Source organism: Amphiprion ocellaris, chromosome 8 (genome assembly GCF_022539595.1).
Source record: "Amphiprion ocellaris isolate individual 3 ecotype Okinawa chromosome 8, ASM2253959v1, whole genome shotgun sequence".
Taxonomy (NCBI): Eukaryota; Metazoa; Chordata; class Actinopteri; family Pomacentridae; genus Amphiprion; species Amphiprion ocellaris.
This window is the reverse complement of record NC_072773.1, coordinates 7,170,689-7,185,037: the sequence shown is the minus strand read 5'-3', so window position 1 is coordinate 7,185,037 and position 14,349 is coordinate 7,170,689. Positions and strand designations below refer to the sequence as shown.

General features: G+C 37.3%; 1 protein-coding gene across 2 annotated transcripts in view; it reads left to right on the top strand.

Annotated features, from left to right (window-relative positions):
• Positions 1 to 14,349, top strand: part of si:dkey-72l14.3 (Glyco_hydro_56 domain-containing protein) — a 36,964-nt gene that overhangs the window by 19,773 nt on the left and 2,842 nt on the right. For both annotated transcript variants that reach the window (XM_055012984.1, XM_035956568.2), the window contains exons 2-6: positions 7,334 to 7,969; positions 10,172 to 10,420; positions 11,448 to 11,594; positions 13,248 to 13,334; positions 14,017 to 14,223. In XM_055012984.1, coding sequence (XP_054868959.1) covers positions 7,391 to 7,969; positions 10,172 to 10,420; positions 11,448 to 11,594; positions 13,248 to 13,334; positions 14,017 to 14,223 — 1,269 coding nt within the window. In that variant the 5' untranslated portion in view covers positions 7,334 to 7,390. The remainder of the gene's footprint in view (positions 1 to 7,333; positions 7,970 to 10,171; positions 10,421 to 11,447; positions 11,595 to 13,247; positions 13,335 to 14,016; positions 14,224 to 14,349) is intronic.

Genomic DNA, 14,349 nt, shown 5'->3' with positions numbered 1-14,349 from the left:
TTCCATAGGCTAAAGAGAGGCGCTGAAGTGCCTCTTCTGTCACCTCCTTGCGTATTTATTTGCAGGTTTGATGTTAAATGTTACAGGATATCCAGTGGCATTTAGATTTTAACTTTGTCCTGCAGCTGACACTCCTCACATAGTGGGACTTTTACCCTTTTTAATGGCTAGTTAGTGAGCATGCAGTGATCGGTGCTCCTCAGAGGAGTTTGCGGCTGCTAACAAGCAATCGTTGGACCTTTTTCACCGAAATATGACACAGATTCCTCGCGGAGGACAAATAAGTTGGAGGACATATAAATGCTACAGCGCCTTGTTAACACCAGACGAATGGGAGCGTGAGATGACACAGTGGAGCTAAATGTGACGGAAAACATTACAACAGCAAAAAGAAAAAAATGAATAAATGAGTGAGACGTTTTCACTAATAATCCCGTCATCAGTGGGAGATAAACGTCCAGTTAAATGTTGAACAAAACTCTTTAAAACACCTAATGAGGGAATATTTTATGGAAGGATAATATTCTTCAAGTTAAAATACAAGCCAGAACTATGGGTGCATCTCCATTCCCAGGTAATGACATGCAGATAAGGTGCATCTGCATGTTCAACTCATAATATGGACACAGTTTTTTTTACTGCCAGCATGGATGTACAGGGACATCTTTGAAAATGACAAAAGTTGAGGTGAAATAGCTTCAACACTTTCAATAAAAACATATTTTGCACCTATACTGTGATAAAATTAAGGAAATGCACTACAAAGCAAGTTCAACATACAGTAACCAGGAAATATCGATGTTTTCTGGCTTCACTCTCACTAGAAACAGAATAATAAGTTTTCATTTTCAAACAATTTATATCCAGATGAGAGTTTTTGCCTGGTGTTAGTAATAATAATAATCTGATAATGTGTAAACTAATTTGTCTTATAACACGTGGTCATTTATGATGGTGTAAACATGATGCAGGAGGTGGGTTATTTAGTTGTGTGTGAAATTTTTTTCAATTTGTTTTGTAATATTTTTGATATCTGATTTATTATCTGATTTGAAATTTAAAATGCTTATCTGGACAGTTATATATCTATTTTTCCTTCCTAAATTTATGATTTTAACATTTCTTTTATTTGAGCTGATTTATTGTAGTATTTTTAAAATTTGTTTGTGCAGTTATAAATCCACAAATGGGATGTTTGCCATCTTATATTTTATTTTTGTTATTACAACTGTGCATTTTCCTGCTTGTGACATTTTAAAATGTCTGCAGGGAGTAAAGTGTCTCTATATGGGGCTCATGGTTGCATTAGTTAGTATGTTTTAAAAGAAAAGAAAGATTAGAGATTTCCTGAAATGCACAACATATGCTAACAACGATAATTCACAATCTACTTTAAAATACCAAGTAGTGGTCATGTCTTTGTTTTCTTACAGAAAAAGGTAAATCAGAGGACAAACACAGTGACAGAAAACACCAGATCAGGATGAAAACATGAGTGTCAAAGATGAAATAAGATAAACTCTTAAGATACGATAAGATAAACTTCACAGGTCCCTCACTAAGAAAACTTAGACGTTACAGCGAATGGACACAAATGAGGCCTGGAGAAAGATAAATAATACAGTGAAATTACAGTGAAAATACATACAATAAGGCTAAAAATAAAGCAATAATAAAGACTATGTCTGCCTTTCACATGTGCAGATGAGGCATGCTAGATAATGTACCCAACTGTAGGACACAAGAAGAATAGTACACAGAATAGTAGCAAATCTGCATCATCTTTTTAAGTCTTTAAATGGAAAACTATAACAAAAGTAAATTTCCCCTCTGTGATCATTATAGTATGTCTGATTCTGATTAACAGATTTATTATGAAGGCATGAGTAGATGAGGGGGTTAGAAGCAGAGCGGTTTAACCCACAACCCAGATATAGCGTTACAGCGGCGCTTTGAATGTTTGACCATTCTTGAAAACACAAAACTTTGAACCCATTTTTCTCAAACACTGCAGAAAGTTGGTTAGACCACTCTGCTTCCAAACTTTTCAATTTAATATGTACATGCAGTCTGTTGTTACGGCATGTAAGACAGTGTAGGGTCTTTCTTTCAGCTGCCCTTGTGGTTAGGAGCATTTAAAGGGCAAATATAAAAACATAATTCAAATAGGCAGGTAGGCTTTCTTGCAAATCTGTGACATGAAAAGTGCTCATCACTCTATTAGTTAGTTCATAACATTTTCTCACTGTGAAGCAGTTAAAGAGCATTCAGTATAAAACGATATACCTACACAAATATACTATGAACTGTTCTTATCTTTGACCTGTTAAACTATTGTTGCCTTTACTATCTATCCTTTTGTAGCTGAGATCTGATGGTAGTAAAAAGTTGGGTGATTGTGTGCATGAGATGTTGATGGTTCTTAAGGGTTGTTCCTGTCAAGAAGTAATATAGAACTATAAACTTTTCCCTGGGGTTTTTTCCTAACCTCTAAATCTAAACCTAGAAATTACCGAGGACCAAATCTATTTAGAGGACCGCTGCTATAAAGAGACGTGACTAGCGGAGTAACTTGACTAAATAGACTACTCAGCTAGGTTCACTATTAGAATAAGAGGCATCTGGATGAAGGCAGTCCGAAGCTAGGGGAGTTTCCTTGACTGCAGCTGTTCTCCAAAACCTATTAGGGCTAAACTCTTTGGGCAGGTAGAACCTAACCCTAGAAACAGAGAGCTCAATGTCCACCATAAAACCCCTGATGGTTGAAACATTGTCCAAGATCCAGATTCAGTCACATACATGTCAACAAATTCAACAAGAACAAGGCTTCAGTGCTTTAAAACGTCTCTGGTTTAGGATTATTAACCTACACAGTAGCCTATTCTACAATGAAATGCAACAGAAAAAAGACAACTGGAGTTTCCTCCTCTAAGAATCTTCATCTCTTGAAGTTATTTTTACTATCAGGGAAATAAAAAAAAAAAATAAAATCTCTCGTCTTCCTTACACTGTCACGGTGGTATCTTCTACACATGCTGGCACCATTATACGAAGAGAATTAACTGGTCTGTATGTAGTATTTTTATACCAATCGAATGGTTATCTTGAACGCAACCTGCCCAGAACCGTTGCCGTGGCAATGGCAAGACGTGAACCTCCGCCTTAAGTCTGGAAATCTATGATTAAGCTCGAAGTTACCTCTTTAACCCCAAAATCCTGTCCGGCAGAGCCTGGGTCAGCTCAGTCAAATCTGAACACATGAGAAGGGAACACGCTTCCAGATGCAACGCAACCGAGGATAACCCTTTAAATCGTGTCCATCATGAATAAACATGCAAAAGTCTGTCCAGAAAATTCCATCAAATACAGGCTGAAAACCACAGTGCAGCTAATAGCACCACTGGACTTCATGGGTTTCACAAAGTTACACGACTTTACACCAGAAATACCGTCAGTTTTTTGGTCCGCTGGTTAAATTAGTCTTTGATGATGATGAAACACGCGTCTCTTTTGAGTCACTTCGCATAGTTAATGAAGGTACGGGTTCCTTTTATAAGTTTTCATTTGAACAAAGTGGTCTTCTGTTTCTCCTGTGCTATTTTCTTTCTAAAGCCATGCAGAGTCTCCTGTCATATTCAGTTTAACCGCCTACACAGAGCAGCTACACATCATTTAAAAAGAGTTTCCACTTTTTCTTTATCTTGTGCTACCTGCTGAACAAAAGTGTTTCAGTGAAGCTGGGCAGCAACAGTGCAATGTGTTTCCCCACCAGCTGAACAAATGTCGCCCTAATCAGGCCTTATTTTATGGCCACATTATAAAATAGAATAGAAATACCTACTTGATCCCCAAGAGGGCTTCAAGCAGAAAGAGTAAAGTGACTACACTGCAAATACAAATAAATTAGCCTAAAAATAAATCTAATAAGAAGAAAAATAAAGTACAAAAATGCACAATAAAGTGTAAAATATTCTATTAGTTAAGTGAAAAATACACCATAAATGCTCAAAAGTATGTTTCGTTGCAGCATTGTGAAAAGGAGATGCTGTTCTCATGTCACATTCTTTTATGTTTGTACATGTTAGAAATACACCTCAGGATGCAGCATTTTAATTTTTTATTGTTGAGTGAAAACAAAAAAAAAACTTCAATAGATTTGTGTGTATTTGTGTGCTGTCAATAATTAAATTGTTAAACTTTAATGAACGGAGATGACATTTTAGTGGTTTATTCAACCATCAAAAGACAACTAGTTCACAGAAAGGATATTTATGTGAGACTTTTTATAAAACTCATGTTTGGAACTTGGTCAAAACAAGCTGTAATAGACATAAAACTGTGCACATTTTGGGGAATTATGTTGTTTTTCATGTTTTGACATGTTGGAAATACACTTGAGGATGAAGCATTTTAGTTTCTTTTTATTACTGAGTAAAACCTTCACTAGTTCTGTCTGTATTTGTGTGTTGTCCACAACTAAATTAAGACATTTTAATATAGAGAGATGAGATTTTAGTGATTAACTCAATTATCGGAAACAAACTAAATGCCAACTGGCTGACAGGATATTTACGTGACACTTTTTAAAAAATTAAAACTAATGTTTGGAACTTGGTCAAAAGTAGCTGTGGGTTGGTTGTTTTTCTAAAATTAACAATCATAAAACTGTGTACATTTTGAAGAATTACGTTGGTTTTCCTTTTTTTTTTCCATGTTAGAAATATGCCTGAGGATGCAGAATTTTAGTTTTTTCTTTAATTACTGAGTAAAAACTTTATTTGTGTGTTGTCCATAACTTCTTTTTTTAAACACTTGGCTTATTGGGTTTTCAGATAAGCCAACAGAATTATTGAACTAGTGAGTAACGAAAATAATACAGAAAGAGGCATATGCACAAACCTACATAAATATGCACGTATTTTAAAAAAAGGAAAAAATAAACAAAAGAACAAACAAACGAAGATGAACAAGGTTAAAAAAAAAAGTCCATAATTTCTCGACTCATGTCCAAAAAACAGTCAAAAGCTTCATGAACACGAAACAGCAGGAAGCAAAAAGCAGCAATTATCTTCAAAGTGCTCGTCTCTCAGATTTCCTGCCTCTTATTAAATTAAATTATTCATATGTGGGCAGCATGGTAAAGATGCAAGTGACTTGTTTTTCTTGCATTTGTTTCAATTTACTCCAAACATGTGTTGCATTTTATGAATCAACTGAATGTAAAATTCTGCAGCTCTGAGATGTAGAATCTAAACTGCAGTGGATCTCAAACAACAAGGCAATTAGATTTTTAAAAGTCTGTATTTTTAAAAAAGTGTGTTTTAGTGTCATACTGGACTAAACGTACATTTGATCTCAGTTTTCTCTCACCGTTTGAACCGACTGGATAATTTGGTGCACACATTAGCTCCTCATTATGATTCAAATTAGCTAAGTTGAGTCAAACAGTGGTCACACTCTCAATTGAAAGTGTCTCATGAAGTTAATTGTAAGCAAACAGTGTTAGAAATGTGATTGTGTTAAGCAATAGCGTCTCAATAAATGGGAAACAAAACATATCAACATGTTTTCACATTGGCTTCCCCAGTTTGAGACTACAGGAAGGGAAAAGTGCAGTGAAAAGTAGTTTTATTGCCCCGAATGAAGCTGTTTAGTGACATGAAGATAAAACAAATGACTGGGTATCAGATTAAATTGGGTTTAAATTGCAGTCTACCTCTTTAGAACCAACCTGCCAACATTTTCAACTGCTCAGTGTCAGGAAATTATGCTTTGAGAGAGAAATTGGCAGAGCTACAACTAATATTGCAGAACACATCCCCTACTTCATTATTCATTCAGCTCAATACTACATTTAGGGTATGAACAAATCTACAAAAATAAAATGATTGTAGATATTTGTCTCACAATTTTACAATATTTAAAGAAGCCCTCCAGTGAAAAACAGGTTTTCTGCATTGTTAACATGCCCATATGGTGATAGAAGACAGATCATGAGCAAAATAAGCAGCCAATGTCATGGTTTAGCATTTTCACCTTGAAGCTAAACAAACCTAAAGAACTTTCTGCATCATTATTCCAACTTTCTGTATTGTTATTCTGACTTTCTGTATCATTATTCTCACGTTCTGCATCATTATTCTGACTTTCTGTATCATTATTCTCACGTTCTGCATCATTATTCTGACTTTCTGTATCATTATTCTCACGTTCTGTATCATTATTCTGACTTTTTGCATAATTATTCTGACTTTCTGTATCATATTTCTGACTTTTTGCATAATTATTCTGACTTTCTATATCATTATTCTGACTTTCTGCATCATTTTTCTGACTTTCTATATCATTATTCTGACTTTCTGCATCATTATTCTGACTTTCTGTATGACTATTCCGACTTTCTGTGTCATGTTGTGGGGTCAAATTTAAACCGTTTTATTCCAGAAATTGATTGTTTATAAAGAAACACTTCTAAAACTGCAACTTTGATACACAGAGAGGAGTTTTTAGTGGCTAATTCAACCATTGGAACAAAACTTATAGAAAACTGGCTGACAGGAATAATATTTACAAAAGATTTTATTTTATTTTTTTAAAATCATGTTTGGAACTTCTATTATGTTGTCTATCATTTATCTAAGAAACTCATTTCTTTATGTGCTCAGTTGAGATCCAGTGTTGTAACCACAGTATTGAAATTGGATGGTCTGTCAGTTATTTGTGCCAACTGGACCCTGGATCATGTGAAAGCTGTGAGAGCATTGCTGCAAAACATGTCAAGCCACTGAACTTCACACACTAAAAATAATAATAAAGGTGTCTAACAGGTGCAGTAAATTTAACAGAGGATAGAAGGAGATGTCAGAAAGACTGCACAGTCCCACGCAGTCTTGAGAATAAACTGCATAATTGAACACAACTGTGGGTGGACAGTGGGTGGGTTTCTCTAAAGCAGCCCTGTGGACTTTCCTCATGCACAAAACAAAAGTTTACATTTGCACCAGAACTTATTGTGTGTACCCTTGAGCTTTAACAAACATGCAAAGTGGATTTGCAAAGCCAAATCCAGCACTGTTTACATGCATGTTTACTAGCTTGCAGTTGTTCCTGACTATACTGGGGGCATTTCAGCACACAGTATAAGACAAGATTAAAGCAATAGCAAACAAAATCAGAGGACTTCCAGAGGACAGCATAATGGTTGCTCAGGATCTTCCACAAAAATGGTTCTTAATAGTTTAAATAAAGGCTTTTCTTCAAGCTTAAAGTGGCTCCAATTAGTGCAAAGCAAGAAAATGTAGTTTGAATGTTTGTCGTCTGCTGTGTTTTCCAGGAACATGATCGGCTCCGAGGGTCTGAAGTGGTGAGAGCCTGAGAGGCGGCCGCTTCAATGGCGTGGACCAAACCCCGGTCACATCCAGATCCACATCCAGAACCCAAACTGACACTGTGCAGCCTCAGAATTCACTTAGCATCTTCATCAGTCACCCTCCTCTTCCTTTTACTTGCTGCCTTCACCAGCCTCTGTACGGCCGGTCCACCCCGGCCAGCCCGACCTCCTCTTCTGTCTGGACAGCCTTTCATTATCTTCTGGGGCATCCGTGACTCTTCGTGCTCCGGTCGGCCAGATCCCAAGTCTTTTGGGATGGAACGTGAAGGCCGTGTAGCCGTCTTTTATGAGGACACGTTGGGGAATTATCCATATTTTGTGGACGAAGACACACCAGTCAATGGGGGGCTGCCGCAGCACACTCGCCTGGACAGCCACCTCCAAAAGACACAGCAGGACGTGGAGGCGGCTCTACCCGCACCGAGGTACCTGGGGCTGGGGGTGCTGCGTTGGGCAGAGTGGGTCCCTCAGTGGTCGAGGAACCAGGAGAAGCAGGCAACGTATCAGGAGGCGTCGAGGAACTTGATGAGGTCTTTCTTCCCTAGCTGGACCTCAGAAGAGGTGGAGAAGTGGTCACAGGTAGGAAAAGCTAAAAAATGAAAGTCTAAATAATGATGAGAGAAAATAGGAAGCCGTGCATGAAAAGGAAAGCAGCATAAGGTAAAGGTTGAGGGAGCATTGATAGAGGGAAAACTTTCAAAGCTGCAGGCAGATGGGGGGAAAACATGCAAGATGCCAGGATCCTCTCAAGTGAAAATCTTTGATGGAAAATGTAAAAGGAATGCGGTCACTAATAACCCCCCAACGGTCCCTTTTGGTCATTACACCAAGGCATTGTAATTGAACTGGCAATATTTCCAAGCTGTGACGAGAGCACCTTTAAAGATGTACCAAAGGAGGAAAAATTAGTCAGGAAAATGAAGAAGCAATGTGGCAGGCAGGATAAAATAAAAACACAAGTGCTATTGCTGTACTTTATGTGGTGACTCACCATGACTAAGCAGGATTTTCTGCAGAAGTTTCTACATCAAAGCTTCACTAAACAGTGAAAAAAAAGAAAACTATATTTTGATGTCATTCAGTAAATTTAGCCAGTTTGGAAATATCCTCTACAGACTACTAATTTGTTCACTGGCTTCCCTACAAATTAAAAAAAAATGATCTATGAGCTTTGATTATAAAAAAAACAAAAAAAAAAAAACATTGTAAACAAGATGAAGTGGATTCATGATATGAATCTAAACAACATGATAGAAATCTACTTGACTTGTGGTTTAAGGGGATCATTTTATGCTAAAAGTTGAGTTGAGTAATATGCACAAAATCTTCTATCACAGCACATATGCATATATCATTTAGGTACTACGACCAGCAGTTGTTTAGCTTAGCTTAGCATAAAGACTAGAAACAGCAGGAAACACAAAGTCAGGCTCCGTTCAAAGGCAAAAAGAAAACAGTAAATTTGTCCAGTTTGGAAATATCTCTCAGAAACTTTGATCTTCTGCTTAAATATGCAAACAAGTACATGTACACAATGTATGCATATATCATTCATCTACTTATATGTATTTAAATTATACTTACATTCATATCAATATATACATATTCAGAAATTGTTATCTGGCTGTGAAGTAAATATAAGGTCACAACCAGCAGCTTAGCTTAATGAGTAGAACCAGTAGGAAGCAAGTTGTCTGGCTCTTTTTAATGGCTAAAAAAAATCTCATCAATTGGCTGACTATATGTGCATAACGTGTTTTAACAACAAGTTGGTCTTGTTCGGGACATTAGAAGTTATGTCAGACTATTAGCTGGAGCCTTATAATCAGGTTATCAGGCTACTAGTGAAGACTATGGAAAGTCACAATGCTATTTACTAATCTGTTAAACTGACCAGTAAGAAAACCAAAACTAGTAAAATTATTGTTAATCCAGTTGAAACTGTGAATGAAAAATTACTCTTTCCCCTTTCTAAGGTATTTCCTTGCAGCTCTTAGCTGACATTATCCCAAATTATCTTCCGACAGTCAGACGCTGTTGGGGGAAGATATGCCAGGACTCTCTCTTCTGGTCCAGGTTAGATATTGTCTTTTCTGACATGATTTAGCAGATGAGTTGACTCCATATTGGTCTGTAATCTTAATATGACTCCTCTCCCAATTATAATATACACCCGAAGATCAGAGAGAACCCTCAGAACTGATGCTGCCATTGCTTGCATGAGCTGCTGCTCTGTTGGTGTCAATTCTCCTGATGTCAGTAAACCTTACTCACAACCTGCTTCCTCATTCTCTAGACATCGATGAACTTCTACAGCAAATATGTCATCTGAGTCTCCAGTGTGTCTACGTCTGCCTCCTCATACTCTCTCGACTAACCCTAACCCTCGCTGAACTTCCACAACAGAAACTTTTGCCAAACTATATCATCTCGGCATTAGGGCTGGACCCAAATATCTGAATATTAATTGTGAGATCCGAATACTCGGAATACCTCCTCTCCTCCCCGCTTTACCATCATTAAGCATTGGTATATCACAGTCTTGTGGACTGCAGGCATCTCTAGGGTCAGCGTTACTTTTGATTGGCCAGTTGGCTGGCTGTATCACGCGGACCTACCAACTCTAACGTTACGCTTCGCTTCGCCCATGTTTGATGGAGATATCCATGCTAATGCTAACACTGTGTTATTTCGGCGATGCCCCCCCTGCCAAATCAACGGACAAAAAGTAGCTTGATCACAAACTGAAAATACCTAAAATATCTGCTTATCTTGTTGCAGGTGGACTTCGAGGCAGCAGCCCAGTCAGTAATGACGGAGACTCTCCGGGAGGTCAAAAGGTTACGGCCCAAAGCATTGTGGGGAATGTCTCCTTACCCCAGCTGCTACAACAGCAACCCCACCCAAACCACGTTAGCCAACTACACCGGCCAGTGCCCTGCTGCAGAGATGGGCCTGAATGACGAGCTTCTGTGGCTGTGGAAGAGAAGCTCTGCCCTTTACCCTCTACTCACCCTGGAGAAGCTGCAGGTGGGGACCTTTAATTATATTTGCTCGTACTTACTGTTCATGCCCACTCATATCTTCAAGCTACAATAAGAGAATAGAGTATAATCCATACAGGGGGCATCAAAACTAAGAAAATATCATTACAAATAGTAAATTAATGAAAACAACTCCCTGACTGGGCTGCACAGTGGTGTAGTGGTTAGCACTTTCGTCTTGCAGCGAGAAGATCCCTGGTTTGCGTCCCGGCTTTCCCGGGACCCTTCTGCATGGAGTTGGCATGTTCTCCCTGAAAATTTCAGACTTCTAGCTCTTTTTGTTCAGAAGTTATAGAAGCCTGAAAATAGCGGAAAATTTCAAGTCTTAATTTTGGTCGCAATTTTAGGGTACCCCCTACCTACTTCAAATGGTCATAACTTTTGAACTCTTTACAATTAAGCCTTGCAATTTTGGATTTTTCCATCATATATAATGTTCTATAAGTATGTAAAAATTTAGAAAAATCTGAGAGGGTCAGGTGGGAAATTTTCTTAAAATATGTTGATTTCACATGGAATGACCCACAACTATTCCTAAAATGTCTTGAGCACAGTGGACGAACATCGCACAGGACGGAAAGCATGAACAAATCAAATCACTTCCAAAGTCCTGCAGCAACTACTGTAAATACAAGTCTTTAAATGATAACTATAAAGATGTGGATGCCAGAGAATGTCTTTGTATGGTCTCTTCTCTAAACACACATTTGTTTTGAGCAGTATTTGTTTTCCTGACACATGTGCTGTCATCATGTTTGCAGCATAGACAGTCCTCACCTTAACCCTTCCAGACTTGTCTACCCTTGCTGATATGTAAGGCATGAATTGGCTTTAAGACTTTACGTTTTCAGACAAAGGCAACCCAGTTTCAACTGCTCAGGCTGCTGTGAAACCTTCTGATGTACACACAAGAAAAACCCTGTGGACTGAGCTTAAAAAAAAGATAACTCAGATTATTGTTGTTTACCTACTTCCGTTGTAAGAATGTGTGCTGCATGTCGTCTTTCCTACAGAGTGGAACCGCCGGAGCCGAGCGTTATTTATTGAGTCAAATAAAAGAAGCACTTCGAGTCTCGTCTCTGGCCGGAACAGAGTTTGATCTTCCTGTATTTCCTTTGGTCAAGAGCGTCTACACATCGACTAATACTCTGTTATCACAGGTAAGAAATTACATATGATAAGAATTATATATCTAGTGTCTGATTCGGGGGGGGTACAAATGAATTGCAACTTAGAAATGTTGAAAAGGAAACATAAAACACATGATTATATAACAAACGCTACAAAAACACAGACAGCTCACCTTCACTCATCGACCTCAGCTACTGAAGAAAAAATCAGTTACAGAGACGCAGAATTGCATCAGCAACTGAAGCAGCTTGATTTCCAATTATTTCAAGCCCTAATGAGCTAAAAATTGAAAGCACACGCAAGTTAAAAACATGAACAGGTTGATCCAAGATGAGAACACAACAATGACCCTAAGCAGTGAAAAAAATAGGGTGATAGATCTTACAGACGGAGGCAGATTATTCCAGTCAGAGGGAGCTTTGGAATGGAATGCAGCCCGTCTTTTACAAAAGGATCAAAAATAAAACAACAAAAAAATAAAGAAGGGCAGAAGTAGACTCTCTATCTATCTATCTATCTATCTATCTATCTATCTATCTATCTATCTATCGCAAAACACTTTTTTATAATGACTTTATATACAGTTTTGTGATATTTTAATCCTTAACGTACTTGATTTGACAATTTGAACACAGTGAACTTGCATATTTATATTTTTTCTTTAATTTTTGTAGAAATTGTATTTATTTAACCCAACAGAGACAATTTGCAAAGTAATAGTACATTTTAAGACCATTTTTTTTGTCATTATGGAGTAATTCTGAGCCGTTGTGTACAGGGTTTTGTTATTTTGGACATATCTTCAGTTCTTTTTTTATTTTTAATTTAAAAAAAATGTATATCAATTTGGACAAATTTGGAGTCATTTTTGACAATTTCTGAGTCACTCTGGGTAAATTCTGAGTCATGTTTGACAGTATTTACTGACTTTGCATAAACATTGGAACCATTTTAAATGTTAACTATTATTAAAAAGATAACTACTTTTAGGTAACTGATTTTGTTACCAATATACATGATTTTGTATTAATGGTAAATGTCAATTAAACAACATTTTTGTTATTTAACACAGTAAATAAGTACAATTTGACCACAGCGAACTTGCAAATTTATATATTTTTTTCTTGAATTTGTATAGATTTTGTATTTATTTAACCTAACACAGACAATTTGCAAACACAACAGTACATTTTAAGACTTTTTTTTTTTTAGTCTTTTTTTAGAAAATGTATGTCAATTTGGACAAAGTCAGAGTCACTTTGGGTAAATTCCGAGTGATTTTGTGACTCATCCTTTGACATCGTTGAAAGGGTTTGTTGTTTTGCACGACTCTTGAGTCTTTTTTTCTTCTTTTTTAACGTATGTCAATCTCAACAAGTTCTGAGTCATTTTTGACAATTTCTGAGTCACTTTGGGTAAATTCTGAGTCATTTTTACTGACTCTTGAAAACATTTGAGTCCTTTGAAATGTTGTTCACTATTTTTTTAAACGATATTAACTCATTTTAGGGAACCAATGTTAAATATAGTCTATCTATTTATCTGTCTATCTATAGTCTATCTATCTATAGTCTGTCTATCTATAGTTTAATGTTACTTGTAAAAGAGAACAATTAAAGGTTGGAACTGTTTTTCTCTTTTTTTGTTTTTTTTTTCTTTCATTTTGTATTTTCTCTGTACAGTCCGACCTGGTCAGCACCATTGGAGAAAGTGCTGCCATGGGAACAGCAGGAGTCGTCTTCTGGGAGAAAAGTGAAACGAAGACCGAGGTAATGACTTTATGCTTACATAACGTGCATATACTTTATATACTACATATTTTCCCCACTGTAATGTTCAAGATCATCAAACAAATGTAAATATCAGACAAAGATAACCCAAGTAAACACAAAATACAGTTTTTAAATGATGATTTTATTTATGAAGAAAAAAAAACTATTCAAAGCTACCTGGCCCTGTGTGAAAATGTAATTGCCCCCCTTGTTAAATCATGAATTAACTGTGGCTAATCACATTTTTTTGGACAGCAAGTGCAATTTCTTTTTCACAGCACTGTATATACCTGTAGTGCAGAGTTTATCTGGCCACTCATATTCATATGTACGACCATTTTTTTCACCTGTGATAAAAGCACCGCACTGCTGATGAAAAATATTAGTTTATAAAGGAAACATGCAGAGGGACTCCTGTATCCTTCAATAATCACAGCTGGAGGATTCTAATTGGTTGAAAGAGCTTGAGAGGGAGGAACTTGGAAACAGACAAGAGAATTTCCCAATAATATAAAAATTTATGCACGCAGCACTAAATTCAGTTCTCCGCAGAGGAAATTAACTCACATCTTCTGTCATTAAATAGGAGATCATGATAATGTCTCCTCTCTGAGCTTCATCCATCACACTATCGTCCAGTTCCACTGTTCTTTTTATCATCAAACCGTTTGCTTCTCAGAGAGAGTGTCAGGACCTGTCAGAGTTCGTCCGTAAAGTCCTGGGACCCTACTCCATCAACATCACCACGGCAACCCGACTCTGCTCAGTCTCCCTTTGCCAGGGGAAGGGTCGATGCGTCCGACAAAACCCAGAGAGCTCCACATACCTCCATCTACCACCTCCACCCACAGCACCGGAGAAGGTAACGGAAAAGGTGACAGAAAAGGTGAGAAAATGCAATTTTAGGCAATTTTCAAGATTTCTGTGTGTTTAATTGATAAGGTCTGCTTATGTATTGTACATGTAGTGACCAAGTCTCATGGAAGAGAAAACAGGTCAAATCTAAACTGAG